General features: G+C 44.0%; 1 protein-coding gene and 1 non-coding gene across 6 annotated transcripts in view; both read right to left on the bottom strand.

Annotated features, from left to right (window-relative positions):
* rarab (retinoic acid receptor, alpha b) overlaps window positions 1-24,334 on the bottom strand; it is an 86,617-nt gene that overhangs the window by 36,327 nt on the left and 25,956 nt on the right. For all 5 annotated transcript variants that reach the window (XM_028985817.1, XM_028985814.1, XM_028985816.1 and 2 more), the window contains one exon: window positions 11,563-12,066. In XM_028985817.1, the coding sequence (XP_028841650.1) occupies window positions 11,563-11,713 (151 nt within the window). In that variant the 5' untranslated portion in view covers window positions 11,714-12,066. The remainder of the gene's footprint in view (window positions 1-11,562; window positions 12,067-24,334) is intronic.
* On the bottom strand, window positions 13,721-13,884 carry LOC114795001 (U1 spliceosomal RNA). The gene has a single exon (XR_003750414.1). It is a non-coding gene; the product is annotated as a U1 spliceosomal RNA (small nuclear RNA).

Genomic DNA, 24,334 nt, shown 5'->3' with positions numbered 1-24,334 from the left:
TCGCTGTGCAAGCGGCTTTGGTCTGGAGGCCCACAGGAAGTGAGATCACAGCCATGTACACACACACAGACTCATAAGGAACACAAATACATACTAAAGCGACTGTGCACGGACATTAGAGCCTCCAAAATTGTTTGAGGTACTCTGTTGCCTCCCTCCGCTGAACCCCTTGTTTTCTTTTTATTCTTCTCTGTTGCCAGACGTGCATTTGATCATGCAAATGATCATCTTTTTCGTAATGATGTAGAATGATACAGAATAAATGTACACATACACGGACAGGTCTACTGTAATGTTTAACAGGGTCAGAGTGATGAACTTGTTTCTTTAAACAAAACTGTGTCTACAGGGTGTAGGTTCACACCAATCACATTTGTGTATTAGTGTGTGTGTGTCTCTGTGTGAGACCTTCTTCTGGGTCAAGTTCTTCCCCTAACGCCCCTTACAGCTGCTCCACTGAGTCATTAAATACCAACAGTTCAATGATCCCACAGTATGAACACAAATACGCATGCACACACACACAATATCCAAGTTAGTGGAATAAAACAATTATACACATGTGTATACTTCTAGCACAGCCCAGGACCTGCTCTCCATTTCTATGTCCAAGGACTATGAGGAGACAGAATGTGTGTGTGTCTGTAGTGCACATGCACATATATGTGGACGCAGTACTTGGGAAGGAGTGTGTATACACAGGTGGTCTCAATCCAAATGTGGCAAACACACACACAGACACTTCCTCATTTTAAGGAATTATCAGCTTAGAGCTAAAGATGAAGAGAGAGAAGAAAAAGAAGTGAAGATGGGGAATAAAATGGGGGTGGCACGCTTAGTAAAAACACACCTGGTAGCAATTTCTGAGTAGGGGGGGCAAAAATGATTTGGGTTAAGCCGGTGGTTTCATTTTTCAATCAAATAAATCATTAGGCGGCAGAAAGAGAGAGAGAAAATAAAAGAGTGTGTTAGCGGTAACGCGTCTCCATCTGTGTCTGAAGTGAGGTAGGAATCCCTCCCGGGGGGTGGGGAAGAAGGGGCGCAGAATCGTGTGTGTGGAACTGTGATTGCCTTCATCCTCATCTTTGAGCACTAAAGGTATGCTTATTGTTGAAAAAGAGAACCGATCAAATAATTTCGCCCACTGGCAACAAAACCACATTAAATGTCGAGTAAAAACTGGATGGAGAATATTGTAATTTTGTATCATTCTGACAGAAATGAGAAATGAGGGCCTGTTTGGGTTTGTGCTCGCAGGGTGTGTGTGTGTGTGTGTGTGCGCGTGCCGGAGTGGCTGGTCGACGTGTTCGTTTTGGTCGACGGTGCAGGAGTAAAACCCATGAGCAGAATCAATGGCAGCAGCCATGTGACAGCACCAGAGCTGGGACACAGACACGGCAGTGTGCCCAGACGCCTCTGCGCAGTCCCCACATACCAGCCTCATGTCCCAGCATGCCATGGGTGGCAGGCTGGGTCACCGCTGTGAAAACAGACTGACCTGCAACCAAATAAGAATGTCCTCGTAGAAAGTTCCGGTGTGTGTCTGAGACTGTGTGTGTGAGTCTGGAATCATAAAAGAAGCTTTCAAAACTGTTAGGAATCTGCAAGTGGTAAATCATCATATAAATACCCCAAAACATGGCTATAAAACCCATTAAGGAGTTAACGGGACCAGCCAGTCAACCCCCTCCCTGGCATGGGTGTGCGTTTCATCCTCTGATTTATGGTGTGTGTGAAAGCTGTATAAGGTGGTGTAAAAGCTGTGTGTGTGTGTGTGTGTACTGAAGGGGTCATCTTGTGTTGCCCTTTTCTCCCTCTGCATTCCAGCCCATCCTCTGTCTGTGCCTCGCACTACCCTACACTACTACCCCACCCTCGCCACCCCCCCCCCCCCTCCACTCGCTGCCCTGCCAATAAAAAAGAGGCTCTTTAAAGCCCCAGACTGCAGCCTGTGAAGTTATTTATTGCTGATGGGGCTGGGTTTGGGGTGCTCTGGGGTCCTCAGGGGTCAGAGGGCCACCGAAAAGCCACAGACCTTCTCTTCTGTCGGCCGAATGGGCAGCCGGGCATCTGTTGGATGATCACACTACACACGCATTCCTCCCAGCCAATGCGTGTGCAGGATTCTACGCGATGTAGTCATGCGGTGCAGAAACCGGACACTTCTAGATGAGAGTCTGCCCAGTTATTCTGAAGAGCTCAGTGACGATCAGTAAAAAAATAAATAAAATACAGGAGCAGCAAAACCAAGCAAATCTCACCAGCATTTATACAAGAGAGCGAGATGACAGGAAATATCTGGAAACTCCCCAAGCAAAAAGTCTCAGAGGGTTAAAAAAAAAATATATAAGATATTTTGGACGGGGTAGGGCAGGAGAGAAAATGTCATTTTCATGCTTGTTTCGGCCTTTTTATGTGGAAAAGCTCAGTGTGTGAATATTTACCGCCGTTCACCAGTCCGCTGTGAGCATGTCATAAAACATTTTCCAGATGATCCACCGCCCAGCTGCTCAGCACGAGCGCCGATCTCCAGCTATAACTTAAAAAAAAAAAAAAAAAACCGTTCCGTGAGCTGCTGAAGGCTGAGGAACCTGTAGAACCTGCTCAAAGGAGCTGCTGCTCCTCCCAGTGCTATGGGACCATAAATTTCCTCTACACCTTCTCCCATGGAAATAGCAGAGCTTTAGGTTCCACATTAACCCCTCAACACCAATCCTTTCTTTTTTGGAAAAAAAATTCATATCAGGTCTGTTCATACATTCAGAAGGAACATGCATGATAAAACAAAAGGCTGGTTCTTAATATTAGTGGTGCACTCCTGACAACAAATTACAGATAGTTCCAGTTTCATCAGCCATGCATTTTATTTCCCCAATTAGCAAGCGTTTAGAATACAAGATATTCAAATGTGAACAGAGAAGTCAAACTTATAAAAGTAGTAAGACATTTACTGCACATCTTTCTGTAGACATATTGCTACAGCAAAACTAGTCTATTCTATTCTGTTATATTCTATTATCCACTGGTATTCCTAATTGTTGATGCACAGATTTAGAACACTGCTCACAATGTCAGGACACAATATATCTTACATCCAATAATTCAAACGGTGATTGCATTTTCAATACTTAAATACCATGAATGTTTTTTGCAAATGATTGTAGTTTAACTATCGAAACAACAATGATGAAGGGGTTAAATAAGCATGCGAACTCTGTGTGTAAAGACATAAAAATGGAATACAGAGGACTACAGGAGGTGAAGAGGGCTCAGGAGACATTTTTAAACACGCAGACACAGAAGCACAAAAACTCAACACATAACCAGCCCACTGACATCCCAGTAATGACCACTTTTGCTAAATCAAAGCAGCTGGCGCGTCTGGTGCGCAGAGAAAATTCCTCAATTAGAGGGAGGCCACGAAAGCGCAGACTGTTAAATGCGTCAGAGATCATGGTGTCAGAGCCCATCCGCAACAACCGGGCTTTCACAGACCAGGAGCTTCGCATGGCCATCATTAACACACACAATTACTCACACAATACACATTGCAAATACACACCCCCACACGCAGGTTCCCACTTTCAGTTAGTCACACACACAAACACACGGGCCTTGGAATGTGTGCTCTCGCTCTCTCAGACAGAAGGACTGGTGAAGGTCGAGCCGGGCAGTGATCTGTGGAGAGGCTGTAAAAGCTGCACCGTTAACGGGCTTTTAGTGCCACCGGGGCCGCCACACTTTTACACTGTCACCTCCAGGCCCCTCCCCAGGGCACTTTAACAGCCTCCACTTCCCTCCTTTTACTCTTCCTACCGCCCAACCCCATCTCCTGCATGAAAAAAAAAACCCTTGGTCCTCCTTTTCTTTATCACCCTATACAGGACGATGAGGAACTTGGTCCCACCCACTCAGGAAATCACAGTGGGACTGATGAGGACATTTTGTCATGAGGCTTGAACAGCCAGTGGCAATGAGACTCGTGGTCTGGGTGGGGTACATTAACCTATGACTACTGGCAGGCTAAAACTGCAACCTAACTCATAACTGAGGTCTGAGCCGGCAAGAGTAAGAGGAAGAAAGGGGGGTGAAGGGGAAGAGGAAGACTTTAAAGACCCAGAGGAGAGATTCTTCAGTGAGAGGCAACCTTGACCCTGGATGATTTAGGATGCCTGCAGGCTGCTCTCCTTCACAGCCCAACCCTGCACCCGGCAGATGGATCCTTTGATTCTTCTCACAATTACTACTTTTTTTAAAAAAACAGATTTGACCAGACAGTGTCATATCTCCAATGACTTTCAAAGTCAATCTGGTCAAGACTGTCCATACAATTCGATTTCCATTCTACAGGAATTAAGGCAAAAAATATTATCTACCATGTTATGCAGAAGACACAAGTGTCAGGAAAATGTCAAATGCACAAATCCAGAGTTCTTGCAGTAAAACTTATATTGGAAATATTGGAAATGTCGTTGAGAACACATGGAGATGAGCGATGCAACAGCACTTTCCAGCCAGCGGGGGCACTAGACCTTCAACAGCTTCATTCTCAATTGAGAAACTGTTTTTTTTTTTTTTACAGTCTGTGACCCATATTGTCAGCCTGAAAACTCCAGGTAGTTCATGGTTAATTAAACAATACTGATTGCCTGGATATTCACGGTTCCTAGCGAATCATTGGACCAACCATAAACGGATTTTCCAGACTAAATACTAACTTGTTTTATATGAACTGGAATATTAATGTGAGACATTTACATTTACATTTACAGCATTTATGAGACGCCCTTATGCAGAGCGACTTACAATCAGTAGTTACAGGGACAGTCCCCCCCTGGAGCAACTTAGGGTTAAGTGTCTTGCTCAGGGACACAATGGTAGTAAGTGGGATTTGAACCTGGATCTTCTGGTTCATAGGCGAGGCTACTACCACCCCATTTCAAACAGCTCAGTTAGTGCCACAAAAAAAGAGACACAGACCACCAGTGCTGAGGTGTATCACAGGTGGAACCCGGGTTCCTGCTCAGGTTGAACCCACTGCCCACAACCTACACTATGGACAAGGCGCAACAGGCCAGACATACACCCAGCGCCCGCCTTGCGTCCTGCAGAAAGGGAGAGTCTTGACAATCTATGAACTCTAAACGGGCCCGACAGCTACTGCCATGGCGAGCATGCCCACAAATCCTTACACCTCCCGACAGCGAGAGAACGAGTCTGACCAGCGGCCTGCGTTTTCGCACCTTCAGACGTGGGAGGCGGCATGGCGACAGAGCGTGTCCGAACGTCTGTCAGGTGGAATGTTCCAGACGACTAGAGTCAGACAGGCGGCCCTGTCTGGCATCAGGGATGGTTAAGAGGGTGACGAGATACGTGTGTTTTCTGCAAGGGAAGTTTAGGTTGCAGTCATGTGACGGACCCTGTATGGCACATACGTAACTGGACCCGCAGTCTCCTTTTTCAGGCATGTTTCAGGAGCCAAGATGAATCCACTTTCCTCAAGCAACGGTCTGTAGCTTTTAAAGCAATGTGTCTAATTTAGATGTTGGCTAATACAGGGCCAAGCCTTGCCTGAAGGTGCAAGTGGTCCGCTCCCCTGCAGCTCCCCTCCCTTGAATCGGGCTGTCGAGAGCAGTGACGCACAAAGCACGGGTCAGATTGTGGTGCGGTTGTAAGCGGTCTGTTCAGGGACCCGGTTTGCGTATCAGGGCGGACCTCGGCAGCGGTAACGTGTGGCTCTGGTGCAACCATCTTGGCACAAAGAAGGGCTCAGACGATGGCATAGGCTGTGATGTTAGCACATTAATGGCCGTAAAAGCCACGGGACGTCCACGTTTACGAGTGCAACTCCGACGTTGGCTAATGGAGCTCGTTACAATGCAGTCCAACAGATTTCACAAAAACCTGCTTTGTTTTTCCTTTTATTTACTTAGCTGGATGTTAAGTGGGGAAAATACGATATTAAAAGGGCATTTGTGAAATTGTTAAGGTAGAGCTTCCAGCAAATTTTTACTATGTACATCTACACTTGTGAGTTTTATTGCCCAGTCACATGTGGTATGACAAGTTCCCGAGTAACCACACAGAGTCTGGAATGGCACTGGTTGTAGGAAGCGTGGGATGGCCAGTAAAAATCTGTGCTTCGTAATTGGCTCCTTTGAGCCTGACCTCCTTCTAGGCTGTTATGAAAGTATCACGGTTGCACAGTTTCATGGCATTAAATTATACATAGGGACGCACATCCATTTAGTTTATTTTTTTTGTGTCTCTATTGACATGGCAAAATATGTTTAACTGCCCAGCTTTTTGTGAGAAGCTCTAAGTTTACTATTAATATTTTCATAAAACTACCGCTTCACAGTGCGGGAAGACACAAACACCAGTTTTTACTGGTTTTACTAATGCCGCTCACCCCACAACACAAGGCTGAAAAAGGAAAAAGGGGCTGTTCACATGTAGTTGGAAAATAAAAACACAAGCGTGGCAAGCCGCCCATATTCTAATTTCCCTCAACACTTCTTCGGCATGGCCACAGGCGCTCATGAAGTTCAGGGCGTGTGCATCCGTGTTTGGGGGAGACCGAGGACACAGAGTTCCTCCACGGCAATGCAAAGTTGCACTAAATGGGCAAAAGGTGTGGAGAGTGTTCCCAAGCTGTCTAGCTTCTAGCGAAAGATTCTGATCGATTAAACCCATTTCACAACGGGAAATAGGCCAAAAAGGTGGAGAGTGATTAGGTCTGTAAGCTGCAGGGATCTGCCAGAAATTATGTCGCTAAGCCCCAAACATTTTTTCATGTACAATATGTGTGCAATATTAGCAAAAAAAAAAATCACAATAAGGATAATTAGACCGTATTTTAAGAACACCAGTCAAAATCTTATAATGTTGTGCCGGGCCATCCGTAACTATGCCTTTCCACTGACTATTTAGCCACATGCAACAAAACATGTACAGCTTTTTCTGTTTTATTTGACAGCTCTTCTTAGATCACTTCTGATTTCTGAAGATTAAAATATAAGAAAGAAAAACATTAAGGTCTACAGTTGTGTAATAACAGTAAACCATTTCTGCTCATTGCTGTAAAAAAAACCTACAAATTACAAATTTTTGTATTGGCCCAAGTTAACCTCAAGATTTTTTTTTTTTTATAATTTTTTGTGTTATAACCATTTTAGAGATTGTTTGTGATTAAAATTATATTCTACAACAATAAAAAATGAAAATGTCAGCACTGCAGCAATTATAGCATATAGACATGAATTGAGCATGTAGACATGAAATTGTTGTTGCGTAATAAAATGTGCCATGATGCAGGAGGCTGCCACGTGTGGATTTTATGGACAGACAACACGAACCCTGTTCGAGATGGGAGCTATTAACAGGCGTGGTGTGCTCACTTTTCATTTGCATAATTTTCACATCTTGAGCTGCATGCCGCTCTTTTCTTGGCCACACAAAGACGCCACATTTGCCAGGAAACTGTGAGTCAACATGGATGTGCTTGCACGCTTTTCATGATCTTTCCCATGCCCCAGCACTTACAGAGCTCCAATGTCTGCAGTCATGCAGTCCCTGTATGTCCCTTCACGTCCAGTCACGTTTCATTTATAACCTGCCACCTGCCTATACAGGCAAAAAATATTATCAGTGTTTAGTATTAAATATTCATATTTAACACAGTCTACGCAAAAACTGAAATTCCCAATCTTAAAAATCATTGTTTCAGTCAGATTAATATGTTGGATACATTTTCTAACATTAAACATAATTAACAGGTGATTAACAGACATTTTACCTTTATTCATATATTAATATGTATGCACTTTATTAAAAAATATGTAAAAAAAAATTTAATTTTTCTAGCACACAATAAGAAAAGGGGGCATACATCATCCCTTTCACTGAATCACACGGAGCCCCCTGCACTCAAAGTCTCCAAAATCCCACTATTGAGTGCCAAGAGCACTAGAGGCTAATCATCTGAAACTGTGAAAGACGATGTCGGTCACCTCGACTCGAACCAACACCTCCGCCCCTCCCACTGTTCTCACCACTAAAACTGTGACTCGCTGAGGCGGCTTGTCAGGGGGAGAGACCCGGGAAGAGGGCGGTAGAAATTTGGGGGATCCCCACCGGTCTATCTAGCACGCTCCGTGACGGAGACAGTGAGAGCTGGACACCTGGGGGCGTCCATTACCAAAGCGGGTCGTCATGTGATCATAATCCGCATCTCTGAGGGGAAAAAGCTGGGGGATTGGCTGGAAGAGTTTTTTTTTTTTTTTTAAATATGAGGATGTGAAGCCAAAGGGAGCCCCTGAGTTGGTGAAAAGGCCCCGAGCTGCGGATTTCGGAGGCTTAATCCTGGCTTCCTCGCTTCAAACGGCCTCGGTGGTAATTAACACGCCAGTCCCACAGGGGTCAGAACCCACAGCTCAGATCTCTCGCATTCAATTAACCCACTTTAACGAGCCTATACGGTGTGAGCTCCATCCAGAGATATAATGAAGGGAGAATCAGAATTTATATATATATTTTAAAAAATGGTGACGAGGAGTTGGGCCGCTGTGCTGCAGAGGGAGGACAGCATGTCAGGAGGTGTGAGAACCAATACCTTTTCTCCACTCTGCAGGAGACCATTCACACTTCCCTTCCTGTCAGATCCCATTGAGGGAAGAAGCATCAGAGCCTTGCAGCAAACAGCAGTGAAGGGGCTGACAGGCAGCAGAGCATGATGGGATTGAATCGACTGTATATCCTTATGTACTGCAGAATGGTTTTTAATGACATAAGACACTTTTAGACAAAGATTTAGAAAAAAGAAGTAGCACTCTTCACTTTGGAATGACATTTTTCAGGGGAATGGGAGGTGTTTCTGGTAGAACTGCAACTAATGATTATTTGATGATGGATTAATCCGTCAAAATGTACTCAACTAATCAATCAGTAGAATCAATCAGCTTTAAAATAATCATTTAAAATAAGTAAATACATCTCCAGATATCAGTTTTCATGATTGAGAATCACATTTTTGAGCAGAAAAAAACACTTCTGCCATTTAGAGCTTCTTTAGTGTAAATGAAGTTTTTTTTTTTATAATGCCAATTTGTAAACTGGCTGGCAGCTATTTTAATAATCAATTATAATTGATTATATACTTTAGTCGCTGCAGCCCTTGCAGACGTGACCACTGTACAAAACACACATTCCCTGTGCTGATGCAAGAAAAAAAAATCTCCGAATGCCAACATCTGACATGCATAAGATCTAAGCAGACGAAGCTAAAAATACGCCCGTCAGACTCCACACAGGAACACGTGCTCATAATGCCAAGCATAAAGCAAAAGCCAGTTGCATGCGCGCTGCTGCTCTATCCCCGCGACGGGCTGGAATGTAGGACAAGCCCGAGACGTCCTCCCTCTCACTCACACTTCAGGCGTCTTCACAGCGCCAGCGAGCGGCACCACGCGCAACGCCACTTGGAGTCCCATTCCGGACCAGCAGGGGAGCGTGTAGTAATTGGCCCCCGCGAGCGTCGCCGCGCTGTTTGTGTGACAACACTGCGCTGGTCTGGGGATTAGTGCGTGTCCCTGCCCAGGGAGACGGCAGACTCCGACCAACTGTCAGCCCACCCACACGCCCCCACCCACTTGCCGGGACTCACAGCCCGCACAGGGGACCCAGAGAGGGAGGGGAACTGTGCTATCGGCTGCATAGGCCCGGCGCTGGCAGGGTGCAGATGTTTGTGTTCATAAGCAAGCACCTGGTTATTCCTGACGTCTCCAGACTTGCAGAGGCTAAGGTGGGATTGGACGAAATGTCGCTGAAAGAGACCCGATATGGTGGAACGCCGAGGTTAGTGATGCAGACGTACGATGGAACCCATGCAGAGTTCACTTGAGGACGCAAACATCTCCCAAGGCATTGTGGGCAGGATGGTATTCTGAGTTGCCCTAGAACATTCCAGTGGTTTGCCCGGTCTCGCAACAATTGGGCCAATCAGGGAGTGCCAACCTGAGGCAAAGTCAGCAAGACCCTTTCATATCAGAAGCGCAATGCAACATCACAAACAAGCAAATAAAGACATAACACGACGACCCTGGGTGACTTGTTAGTGAGTCTGACGGCCCTGGCCCTCCTAACCACTGTGACTCAGTCACACAAGGGGTCACACCCTGACTCAAGAGGTCAACTTCCTCTTTTTTTATCCACATCTGCTTTATCTGGTGAACCTGAGGAAATCTGATTTCAGATATCACACTAAACCCAGCGCATTCAGCTGTTTTGGGGGAGGTAAATAGAGTGACTGCATCAAAAATATTGCCTAATACCAGAGAATCTGCTGTGCAGACAGCATTCCTGTACCAAGCCGGGTTACGGTCAGCTGCGCTTCAGATTTGGCGCAATTCAGGAACTTGTGAAATTGTTCCCACAAACATACAAATGATGCGCAACTGACCGTAATGCTGAAAGATTTTGTGCCACTGACACTCATCATTTCCCATCAACACCACAGCCAAATAACAAAACCAACGACAAAAAGGCAAACTGAACAGTACAAATCAGACTGTCATTGTGAGCTGGCATTGATCCACAATCGTTCATCAACATCATTATGGTTTGCGGTTTAATTTATCAACAGAAGTGACTACAAGTGTGTGTGTGATTATGAACACAAATGAGACTGAATAAGACACCGTAAAACCAAAAAGACACGAAAAACATGCCATTTTGTCCTTTAAACACACGGAAAATAAGCGGAACCAAAGATTTATACTGCAGCCAACCAACAGGGGTGATAGACCTGTGTTGGCTTTACGTCTCAAAGACAATGTGATGCTCATGATGGTCAGTGAAATAACGGCACATCTTTTATAGAAATGCCAGGAGTCGTACCTGCCTGTCCTGTTCAGGCACCTAATGTTATGCTAACAGAAAAGTTATCAGCTCCAACTTGGGGCTGGACCTATTGCCCCTGGCTGCAGCTCATGCCGGAATAACAATAACTCTTATTTTTCCCCAACCTTATCTTATCTGTGAATGACTAACACTGTTCATATATTAATTTAAACAAATCAAGTGACAGACAATAAAATAATTTGTGTACTTATAAACTTGGTGTTAAATCACAACAAGTAACTAAATTTGGGGCAGTGGTGGCCTAGTGGTTAAGGAAGCGGCCCCCGTAATCAGAAGGTTGCCGGTTCGAATCCCGATCCGCCAAGGTGCCACTGAGGTGCCACTGAGCAAAGCACTGATCCCCAAGGGTGATGGTTAAAAAAAAAACACATTTCCTTGTGTGCACCATGTGCTGTGCTGCAGTGTTTCACAATGACAATTACTTCACCAATAGCAACATTACTGACGTTCTCAGTATAGTTAAACTGATCTAAGTTACCAGGACCAACCTTACACAGTAATATGTTGAGAATCACGTCACGGCAAACTGTAAGCATATTCAGATCAAACGATCTCTTTGCGCACTTTGCATCAAGTGAAAGTTAGCAGGTTAGACAAAGACATTACAGGCATTAAAGTAGCAGTAGGGTGACGAGTACTCACTGGCAGGTGACGGTGTGCTGTACCCGCTGACCGGCAGCCCAGGTGACAGTCCTCCAAGCATGTGGGGGAAGAAGTACGGGTAGTGGGGCATAGGGAAGGGTGCCAGGGGTGCCCCCACACCAGGGGGGCAGGGGTTCCCGTTGCCAGACATGGCGCTCAGTCCCAGTCTTCTCCTCAGGTTGTCCGTGGCAACAGATGTCTACATCCCATCCAATGAAAACGTAATTGGCAGTAATCCAATTAGAACCACTGGCTGTGTTACATGTGTGTCTGTTCTCTGTGTGTGAGTGTGTATGCAGGAATCAACCAGTATGGAAGTATCCCAAAGTCTGAAGCTCCCTCCCTACAACGGATCTTCTTGGAGGAATGGAAGCAGGTGAAGACTGGTGAATAAGGGGCGTTGGAAGACACTGTCCAATAGTGAGCAATGGAGCCCAGTGTTCTGGAGGTCACATGATGCTCCTGGCTTGACCCTGTCACAACGAGTGACCTCAACAATTCACCCTAGAAGGAGAGACAGAGGGAGAACATTAGTAGTCTGGAATCCTGGAAATAAAACACAGACAGACACCACATCAGTTTGACAGCGTGGGAAAATTCAGCCCAGGTCGTCCTCGGTGATCTTGTTAAATGTAATGCCTTCGTAGGCTGATGGCAAGAATTCCTTACTCTCTACCTCCACCCATCAGAATATCTCACAGCGCCACAGTAACACTCTCACCCCAAACAGGCGGGCAGGAAGTGAGGAGGCACCAAACAGCTTCTAACCTTGCAACATCTGCTTTCTAAACGTGCAACATCTGACCAGCTATAGCCCTACAGATCCATACATTCATCCTGCATACACAACAAGGAAGTGTGGCGTGGGATTCAAACTAATTTAAACCCGTCCCTTTGAGGGAACGAATGTAGAAGGCCTCCCAAGAGGGTCTTGGTGAATGAGCAGGGTGCGGCGTTCCAATATAACTCAGAGCGGGAAGAGTCTCAAGGGGGCGGGTGAGGAGGGTGGATGGGGGGGTGGGAGACAGGAGGGAGAGATCAAAGGAGGAGAAGGGAATGAAGATACCTCATTGTGCCGCGCAGTGCTCAGTCTCACTCATACATTATTAAACGGCGTACTAAGTAGGTTAAACCCCATAGGTCCCCTTTACGTAGTGAGGGGCTTGCTAATTTAATCATGCACTTGTGTGTTTGTGTGTGAGTGTATATGTGCATGTGTGTGTGTGTGTGTGTGTCAGAGTCGGAGGGAGAGGGAAGTATATGGAAAGCACACTGCACAGATCTTTAAAAAGACGCACAGAACTTTGTGGATGGCGAAACGCCCAGCAAACGCGTTTGCTCACTGTAGCGGATTCTTCTAGAGTCCCTCTTTCTGCAGCTGTTCTCTGTAACCCCTGTACCACAAAATTCCACAAAAAACATAACTAGCACACTTGCCTATTATCTTGCAGACCTCCTGTCTAAAATTTGTGTATTGAAGGAGATGCTTTATAATGTAATATGCACCACGAAGTAACCCTGTTATCAATGACAACACTTTTTTGAACAAGACGTTTTATTGTTGTTCATGAGAAATTTTATCTCTTAATATCCATAAATAAAATAATGATAGTATGAACTTCCACTTTCAGTTATCACGTTGAAGCGTCATGTAAGGAATTATTATAGCACTTGTTTTCACAATTTTACCCCAAACACAACTTGAGATGTGACTGATATGATCATTGTACTGGTCACTTGATCTACTAATAATATTGATAAAGAATATTGATCATCATTTTTAAAAATATCTATATCATAGCATACCATAGTGAATACTGTGATAGGAATACATTATAGCTTGAAAGAATGAACTACAGAGTTTAACTCTGACCCTCGGGTGAGAGGTTGTAAATAAGTAAAGTAAAGTGAAGTGATTGTCACATGTGATACACAGCAGGACAGTACACAGTGAAATTTGTCCTCTGCATTAAACCCATCACCCTGAGTGAGCAGTGGGCAGCCATGACAGGTGCCCGGGGAGCAGTGTGTGGGGACGGTGCTTTGCTCAGTGATACCTCAGTGGTACCTTGACAGATCGGGATTCGAACCGGCAACCTTCTGATTACGGGGCCGTTTCCTTAACCGCTAGGCCACCACTGACCAGAAAAAATCAAATCAGGGGAGAGCGTGAACGCAGTCCCCCACTACCAGAAATTATGCAGTCGAGATTCCCACATTTGGGGAATTCGCAGGGGTCAGCACAGCCGAAGTGCAATGGCTGAGCCTCGCCCTGGCTGAGCCGCCTTCTTGATCACGGTATCTCCCCTGCCAGGTAAGTATGTATAAATACACTGGCCTCACACACACACACACACACACACATATTTTCTTCTTATGGATAGATTGATCTCTGGAGTCGGGATATGCACATGCACAGAACCTAGAAATGGGTCATTTGTTTAATCTCAGGTATTAGTTCCTGTGAATAAGAAAGATTCAGACTGGGGCAGGGTGGGGGAGGTGAGGATCAGATGCGAATGACACTTAAGATCTTCATACTTATCTGTTGAGGCAAATACAAAGAAGCTTAAAGGAAGCCTAGGTCAGAATGGGTCACGAATCTGTTGTCAGTAATCCCTAACATTGCAAAACACATTTCTATTCATTACATTTTTTTCAGGAACATCACAAGTGTACATAAAAAAGTGTCCGAGCAGTTTAATTTTTATTTTTTAACCAAGGTGCATGAAGGATGGGTAGAAAACTGAGGAGCTTCAGCAACTATCAAGAGAACATAGAACTTTGGCAGTGCAGACAACAAAACTACTCTCCACGTACATATACGTCTCCGAGTGCATATAGCAGCCTGCCACTGCTGAAGAAATTTTAGCCATGGAACCTAATCCAAAATTAACCACAAGGTTTATAATCTCTGCCGTTTTCCTCGTCCTAAAAGTACACTAGGTTTAATGCAATTTCCCACTTGTGGGACTAATAAAGTTTTATCCTATCTTATTTTTCCAAACGTCTATATTGTTCTGCATTGTTCAAAAGATGCATGTGTGCTGGACATTTCGTGATTGCTGCTCATGCTTAGATCTGTAGTCAGTGACCTTTAACCCTAACTAGAGAAGAGAACCCAGAGCCACATACTAATATATTTTCTATTGTGTGGACGGTTTTTGTGTGATGCCTGTGACTGTTGTTGGGGTAGTTGTAGTAGGCCACACAACTCACAATAATACAATCAGCTGCATCCTGCTATGTACACATGTGGCATTAGATAAGGGACATGCAGTCGGTGTCTTCCATGTCACAGTTTTAAATAGGCCAAAACACCCTTCTCAATGTCCCCGTGGCTTACGAGGACTCCTCGCAATAGTCTTTACTTCCTAAAATGCTCTCTCAGTCTCTGTAATCAGGTGTATTGTCTGCCTAAACCATAAACACACACACACACACACACACACACACACACACACAGATAAGTACTTTTGTTCCCTGTGGCGTAGCTGCCTCGCTTAATGGCCAAACCTTTTCAGAACTACCAGAGTGTGACAGAGGACGCAACCTTCCCTTACAGTACAGACTCACCAGGGAATGGGCCATTCAGCTGCCTTTTACACTCACAACTGACCCGGGTCAGTTCACCGCCACCACTGCCCAAATGAAAAGCATTATGAGTAAACAAACCAGTCTCTGACTTTTTACAAACACAAAGAGCTGACAGGAACCTCGACTGCTTTAATAAAAAGATGGAGGGTGGTAGTAGTCTAGTCGGTAACACACTCGCCTATGAACCAGAAGACCAGGTTCAAATCCCGCTTACTACCATTGTGTCCCTGAGCAAGACACTTATCCATAAGTGCTCCAGGGGGGGGACTGTCCCTGTAACTACTGACTGTAAGTTGCTCTGGATAAGGCCGTCTGATAAATGCTGTAAATGTAAATGTAAATACTAAAGTGCAGCGTGTATGAGATAGAGCTTGTTTGAACTGATTTCCTAATCTCCTGTGGTGGGCTGGTGAGTGTGACAACTCGATGTTTTAACGGACCCGGGTTAAAACGTACCTCGCCTTACATTACTCTACACATTTAAAGCCAAACCTGTGCAATATACACAGGAATTTCATGAAATTGGTTGGCACGTTTTTAAGCCATCAGTTTATTAAACTAGCTAACATTTGAAATAAATTACTTTATTCATTAATTTCATCTGCTTCATATATATATATATATATATGTGTGTGTGTGTGTGTGTGTGTGTGTGTGTGTGTGTGTCTTGTCCCTGAACCTATAGAATGTGTCCATCTAATGTCATTACAGAAAATTCACAGGTAAGACAAATGAAATAGTGTTTTAGTGGCCAAAGGCCATAAAAGCAGTCCTGGTCATGATGTCCTCCATGTTTTGTCAATGGGGACAATAACGGCAGTCACCTCAATATAGTAGATTTCAGTGATCAAGATTATGATGGTGGTATAGTATGTCCAGCCTGCCATCCACAAACCAAACCCCAACCTCCACCCCCCCACCCTATCCCATGAGCCCTGCTGCATCCGGCCAACAGTGTGACAAAGCGTAATAACATCACAGCCCCCGGGCGATCGATAGCGGCAGTGGCTTCTGTGAAAAACGAGCATTGGGCCCAAGTGGCAGCGCGCAGCGCAGGCCAGAAGCCGTTAGAGGAAAAACAGACCGTAAATACGGCCCCCAATTCTGCCATCATTGATAAAAGAGGCCCCATTTTCTCTAATTTTTTCCATCTCACTTTCCTATTCAAACACACAGGCACAAATGAAAACACACTCTATCACTGTGGGCGGTAAGACTGTAAATTCGCATGCAAGTGCAGAGGCATGTGTTTTTTTTTCAAGGGTTGTGTTGTTTTTTTACATCTTTTTTTCATCTTGGCATCATTTTTCTCCTGAGGCAGATCCCACGGTGACCACTAAAGTGCTGCTGTCGTTCGAAAAAGCCAGAGGTTCCTGGAGACAAACCCCAGATGTTTTATTGAAAGGTGCTTGAAGTAGAGGGCACTAAACGAGGGAGTTAGCAGGAAAATATCTGGCAACCCTCCAGGTAGAAGCAGCAGGAGAGATGAGTAATGGCTTGCTTTAATGGAGATGTCAGTGAAGACTTGGCAAAACTTAAAAACAGCATGGGTGGGGGGCGCAGCCTTGCGCAATCCAGGAGAGCCGCTGTTGGTCACATGACCACGACTGGACTGTATTGGATGAGTTGGCATCAGCTTTACAGACATTGCTGTTGTGGGTTTTCTAGCAAACAACTGAAGGCACATCATATGCATGATTTCACCAGCACACCAACAAACATATGAGCCACGATTCATTCTGTCAAACAAACTCTTGGCCACCTCGACCAATCTAATGCAGCTGGTCACATGTTAAAGGGCTAAATCCCCCACACTGAAGGACCACAGTGATGCAGACAAATGCAAACTACACCCACAACCAGCCTATCACCGAAAACATTGCAACTGCAGCGTGCATAAAAATAATGATGTATGCACACACGCACACACATTATCTCGGTCCAGACAAAACTGGCCCCTGCCTGGTTCAGTGTCTGTGCGTTGAAGACGTCTTGATGCATTAGCATCGAACATCTGCCATTAGCAGGCAGCCAGAAATGGGCGGTGAGAGAGTTAGTGCGTTAAAGAGAAATAGAGAGGAGCGGGAAAAGAGCTGATGGAGGTCTGGGGGGCTTCGGTAATGGCCCCATTTCCCCTGGTCCTCGTCCATTAGAGGCAGGAAATGAAACGAATTGAAATGAATTGAGCCCACAGTCGAGAGGCGGGCCAGCCCCTATGGGACCCGGCGGTGGGCGACAGGGGAGACAGCAGTGCCGTCATTACTGCCAACGCTCGCCAAATAAAGAGCCTGCAGAGCCTTGTGTGCCCGGAGGTCGTTACGGACGGCGTCTGCCAAATAGTGAGTGGATAAATCTCGTTGCTAAACAAGCGGGAACCCCATTAGGAGCACAGGGCTGGGCCAGCTGAACATTATGCACCGCTACACCCAACCACATCTTTGCATGTGAGTTTTGGGTACAGTATACAGCCCGTGGGCTCAATACACAGGGTTCAGCGCAGCTGACGTTTGACTGAGTAAATCTCACACAGCTGAACTACCAAATCTGCAGAAAACACACACACATACAAGCCATGAAAAACGTGCGTCCGTGGTGCAGTCGGTGTGAAATAAGGACATGCAACTTTAAGAACTGCTACCGGAATCCGGACACAGAATCAAATAGCTGTGAAAAACTGGAAATATACATGTACATCCTTTCCACAGTTTCATGGTTTTATATTAGCTAATACTGTTTTTAAAGGTTCAAATACGATGATAAAAACACACTCACAAACATTCATTGAATCAATCTAGATACAAGAAAAAACACAAATGTGTGCACAGAATGCAAAAAAAAAAAAAAGAAAATCTATACAAATGTATGTATTGATTGACTTTTCTTGCAGTCACATGTTCTTCTCAGTTGTCAATATAAACATTATTGACTGTTTAGATGTGTCATATGGCCTGAGCTCTTGGGGGAAAAACTGGTCCAACTCACTGCTGTGCTGTGCACATATTTCTCCTGACTGTCCATATCTATTAAACACATAATAACTGTCAAGAATCGGATAGTGTATGTTGAGCCCAAGATTGTATAATTATGATATAATTATACAATTATACAAAAATGAATTATATATATCTTTAGCATGAGTTAAATTCACAATACACAGACTCATTTCAATGAATTCTGTCATAATGTCTGTGTGTGTTTGGATGTGTCATGTGTCTCTAAGGAATGACCCTTCTTGGTGGTCATGATCCCAGCCCCCACCCTGATGGTGAATACTTTGAATGGGTACGAGTGTGTGAATGTGTGTGGGTAGTTGTGTTGATGTGATAATTGTCATCTAGTTTTGATACTTCCATTATTTTAATTATGAAGACAACCTAATATCTAAGACAACTTCATACCGAAATATGCTGTTAACAATGAAAAGCATGAAGGTTCAAAAACATGTATAATATAATACAAAAACAAAAAAGAAAATTGTATATTTCTGTTCCATTGTAACTTTCAGTATCATGTTAAGTTTGAGCATTTGAGCTGTTAAATTCCCTCATCTACTGATATGTGGTTCTGTGTTCTGCAGAACTCTGTAACTGCGGCTGCTCACTGCCTTATGACAATCCTTCACCAGAACCCTCAACTGAGTCACACTTCACGGCAAACATGCGTTTTATCCATTTCTTCAGCTGCACATCACTGTTTGCAAGAAAGAGGAAGCCATCTGTGAAAATGGCCAGGTTCGAAATGCAAGCAAAAATACATTTAAAAAAAGAAAACATCAACAAACACCGAGGCGGTGAGCACCGGCATACGTAGTCAGACATTGACCTGGTTTCGGAAGCGGATGGCAGCAGTCGGAGCGTCGGAATAGCGCTCATGGAGAAGTTATATAAGCCAGGGAGGGGAAAACACAAAGGCAATCCTTCAGTTCAAAGCTTGTTATACAATTTGTTTACTGGGTGGGCAGGTTTTTTTTTTTTTTTTTTTGTGGGGTGGGGGTTTGGGTGTATTAATTCAAATGTGATTACCACTGCTAAATATAGATATCCATCTGTATCTGGTGTTTTTGGTTCTGCAAAAAATTGTGCATTTTCTGAGCTTCTGAATGACTCTTTTTATCTACTGACATGTTTGGGTTAATAAGATGTGTGTGTGTGTGTGTGTGTGTGTGTGTGTGTGTGTGTGTGTGTGTGTGTGCGCACACACATTTTGCCCTTTTCTGTTTGGCAGGAGGTGATCTCGAACCTCGATCCCTGCCATGTCCTCACTTTCACCAGCTCTTGCTGCTCCGGCTCTGGATGAACAGACAGGACATTGTGTGCTGATGTCTTTCTTCTCCCCTCACCCTCCCTCTTTCTCGCTCCCTCTCTCTCTCTTTCACCCCCTTCCTCTCGATGTCTCCATTATTTATTTATATCCAGACAACATTGACTCACACACACAATCCTATTACTGCTTAACATGACAGCCACCAGGACAGAGGAGAGAGGCGCGGGAAGTCAGCGAGAGGGAATAAGAAACGCTGTCGTTGCAACCTTAAAGCCAAGGCCTCCCAGAGAGAGAGCGAGAGAGAGAGAGGGGGGTGGGGGGTGGAGAGAGAAAACGGCCAATGAGAGACAATGAAGGAGTGTAAACCAGATTGAAATGAGAGAGGTAGAGTTGGATATGAGAGATGGATGAATGCAGTCTGAGGGAAAGACAAATGAGAGCAGCCGCAGACAGGATTCTCCACGCAGCCTATCATGAGTGAGGGCGAGGACAGGGGCGAAATGCAAATGGGTTCCCCCGGCAAGCGATATTGGATTCTGGGAGAGCCATCCATAATGCGGCGGCTCCGGTGCGGGGAGGGAGAGTGGGCTGATGGGAAAAGGGGAAGGGAGCTGGTGATGAATAGAAGTCTGAACTTTAATCAGAGCCACGCTGCCTAAGGTGGTTTCTAGGCCCAAGTCACGGCAGCTTATCCGTCACACCGGCCCGGTGACGTGGCACTGAGGGGTTTTGGGGGGTTAAGGCCGGCGAGGGAGACTCTGTGAAACAGTGAAATCATCCCTGGAGGCGGGGCAGGAATGAGAAGCAGGTGTGCAGAGATTGGTTCCGCCAATCCGTTTGGATTAAACACAAGCATGCCAATGCTCAGCAGTGTACCTACAAGGGTCCTGATTCATTTCATCCAGGGCCACCACCAATTGCCATGTCAGATCTGCACCTTCCTGCCAAGCCACCAATGACATCAAAGCACAAGCGACAAGGCGGCTACATTTGTTATTAGTCATAAATATCACAACTGTGTCATTTATAAATGATATACAAAAGTACATATGCCTACTCCAGGGTTTATTTCAAAATACCATGCTTCTGGACTTTTATAAGCCAACTATTCACTCTTAAGATTCTAAATAATAATATTATATTTTTGTCCTCACTCATCATTTTTTATTTTTCAAAAAATAAGAACAGAAGAGAGATGGGAAAAAGAGTTAAATAACTTACAGTATAAAATACAGGCCAAATGTTTGGACACACCTTCTCATTTAATGTGTTTTCTTTATTTTCATGAATGGACACATGTTATGTACTTAACAAAAAAAATTGAAAACATGTTTTATATTTCTAGCTTCTAAATAGCCACTAGGGCTGCACGATTTAGGGAAAAAGACATATTGCGATTATTGAGATCAATATTGCTATATGATAAAGGACACTTGCCTGTATATCAATGAAATAGTGAAATGTTTAATTTCAAAGTGAAACATACAAACTACTTATAACAACCTGAAATGCCCAGTGCTTTCAAAATACAATATTCTACAAAATTAAATAATCACAAAAAACTCTTTTACATTACTGTCGAACGACAAACAACTGTTTTGATTATATTTGGCCATTATAAAATCCCGTATTATAGTTCTTACGTTTAACCAAAACGTTGTTGGGAGGCTGACTTGAACACAAGGATACATAGCTTTGCCAGCTTAGCTAAGGTTAAGAATTATAAACTGAATTTCTTTAGGAAACCTTCAACGTTTGAAAAAAAGTTAACTAAACAGCTAAGAACAGTCTAAATAGTTAATGCCTACGTTTAGCCAAAACGTTGTTTGGAGGCTGACTTGAACACAGGAATGCATAGCTTCGCTAGCTTAGCTAAGGTTAAGACTTATAAAATGGGATTTTATAATGGCCAAATATATTCAAAACAATTGTCCAGCCTTACGTATGAAATGTAATCCCCGGGATCTGGTTTGGAGCGTACAGTGGTTTGTACAGCCCCAAGCAGCACAAGAGTGAGGCATTTTTATGCACTTCTCTCCATAGACATGTATATGCTTCACTCCACAGCAGAGCCTATTGCAATATGGCGGCGACGTTGATGTACGATGCAGCTCGTCATGCCGCATCTACCTATATGTCTCCGAATCGAAAGTCATGTGACCAAACACGTAACATCCGACTGAAGTGAGACTTCAGTCAGCTCGTAAACTTTGAGAGAATGAGAGAATGGATCGGATATGTTGCCGATCCAATCTATGTACTAATCATTTAAATCGCAGCTTTTTGCATTCATGTAATCGCACAGACTGACATCGCGATTACGATTGTGATTAGATTAATCGTGCAGCACTAATAGCCACCCTTTGCTCTGATTACTGCTTTGCACACTCTTGCCATTCTCTCGATGAGCTTCAAGAGGTAGTCACCTGCAATGGTTTTCCAACAGTCTTGAAGGAGTTCCCAGAGGTGTTTAGCACTTGTTGGCCCCTTTGCCTTCACTCTGCGGTCCAACTCACCCCAAACCATCTCGATTGGGTTCAGGTCCAGTGACTGTGGAGGTCAGGTCTCCACTTTTTGTTAAGTACATAACTCCACGTGTGTTCATTCATAGTATTGATGCCTTCGGTGAGAATATACCAATGTAAATGGTCACGAAAATAAAGAAAACACATTGAATGAGAAGGTGTGTCCAAACTTTATGTATTCGCAATAGATTATGATCACTGAGTACATCTATAGAAACCATTTACTCTCTGAATCCATGCACCACGCATGCTGTAGATAGCCACTAATGACCTCGGCCTTTGACCAACAAAAATTATCAGTTAATCCGTGAGTCCAAATTTGCTCCAAATTTGAAGAAACATATCCTTAATGGCTCATGTATGAGTTCCTAATATGTGGTTGCCACAAGAATTTGAAGTCTGTGTGACCTTGACCTTTGACCGCCAAAATACAAACCGTCTAGTGACCATCACTGGCACAAACAAGTTGATTTAATTTCCAGTAAAAGACATGTGCATGTGTGACCCTCTCAAACTTTTTGAAATTGAGTCTTTTCTGATTCCCAACCCGGTATGTGGGTCATAACAGTAAGAGCTTCATTGTGCACAGTTCAAAAATCACCGGAACCATGGTGAACTGTAGAACTCAGATCACCTGGTTCAGATGGCTGGGAGCTGGGGCGGAATGAAAAACATGAAAAAGAGGACTGGGTGGAGAACCACTGACCCAGATATTACATGACTGTTTCTAATTTAAGTTGGGGGGGGGGGGATAATACATGGCACTGTTGAACAACCTTAAGTGACCCTGGCCCAAGATCCCCAACAAGAGAAAAAAAATTCTCAGCATAATTTGTGCACAAGAACAACAGCGGTGACATAAAGCAGGAAAAGCAGGCTTTGGCTTGCAGAGAGAACGGTTGGATAGAAAGAGGAGGAAAGACAGAGAGAAGAAGAAGAAGTGGAGCGATCCTGCCTCGGAGGGCTTCTCTCCACCATATCATTAGCCTTGCCTTAAATTAACGTCGGCCCGAAAATAGGCTGATTAAAGAAGCCCCCGCAGCCATTGCAGCTGCGGTAATGCGCTTTATAGTGTGTGTGCAAACAAATGCTGTACAGACACTGGCAGACAGACACTGGTGAACGTTGGCACTGTCGTATACGCCAATGACATCTCCACTGAACTCCATCACCAGATTTGCAGAAATAAAGCATGTGCCTGAAACGAATGACAATGTTGGGTGAGACCAACCTGACTGGACCAAAAATGGCATAATCAGAATCGGCTGATGTCTGCATTTGAGAATTTAAGTTAAAATTTGCTCATTTAATATCAACAAAAAAACATGGGTGGCTTCAGCCTATATATTTGGAGTTTTTTTGGCATGTTTGCTTTTAGGTTCTGAATAATTGGTTAAAACTTTGTGAACTATATATGGTCAGTGGTCGGGTTACGTGTGTCGATATAATTGCATTCTGCCTGGTGTGTAATGTGGAGTCATTTTAGCTTAACACATTTAAAAAAACACACAATTCGGAGAATAATCTTAACAGGCACCGCGTCAAAGACATGCATTCATTGTGTCACACTGATATTCATGGAAGTTAACATGTCTTGCAGTGCCATTGGCCACAGCGCGTTGCTGTAGCATCAAGTAATGCTGCCATGTGTTCATGTTGGTTAACTTGTTAAGCTTGTTGATGCTATTGCCCCCGGTTATTAACAGGAAGTTACTGAATGGAAGAGTAAATGCAACATTGGCTTTCCATCTCCTGCAAGCACTCTGATGAAACACTGCCCCCTATTTGTTGGAATGTAGCTTTGCAAAGTGTCCATATCTTACGCATTGTACCTTTAACTGTTCGTTTAATTTGAGAGTCTCAGTTGTTGTATGCTATCTGTATCTGTTTACATTTGCCTGATCTATAACATATTTCCTTTTGGTCATTAAAAATCCCATACAAGATTATCTGGGGTAAAAAAAACAAACAAACAGACCATCTAAAATAAATAGTAATTTCTGTATTACATTCACATCATGAACATAAAACCAAATGACGTGCACAGTTTTATCTGTCAAATCAGTACCCTGCCTAAAATAAGCTATAATGTACACATTGTTTAACTTTGTATATTTATTAACTTAGAACCAATATATTTCCACACACTTGTTTGTTAAACGTTACTGTGTTGGTTGCTGCTTGTTGACTCAGGGTCAGTGAACAGTCAGAAAACAATAAAAGAAGAACAATGCATATATGAAACAATACACATGACCCTAGGTCATAAATAGACAAAAAAAAGGGGTTAAGCAATTCCTACAGCATACCTAGACACATACCTATCTACTCACACAAAGAGAAATATATACACATAGAGATAAATAAATGATGAGAGTGCACAGGTC

This window comes from Denticeps clupeoides, chromosome 7 (assembly GCF_900700375.1).
Source record: "Denticeps clupeoides chromosome 7, fDenClu1.1, whole genome shotgun sequence".
Classification (NCBI taxonomy): Eukaryota; Metazoa; Chordata; class Actinopteri; order Clupeiformes; family Denticipitidae; genus Denticeps; species Denticeps clupeoides.
This window is presented reverse-complemented; position numbering and strand designations above follow the sequence as displayed.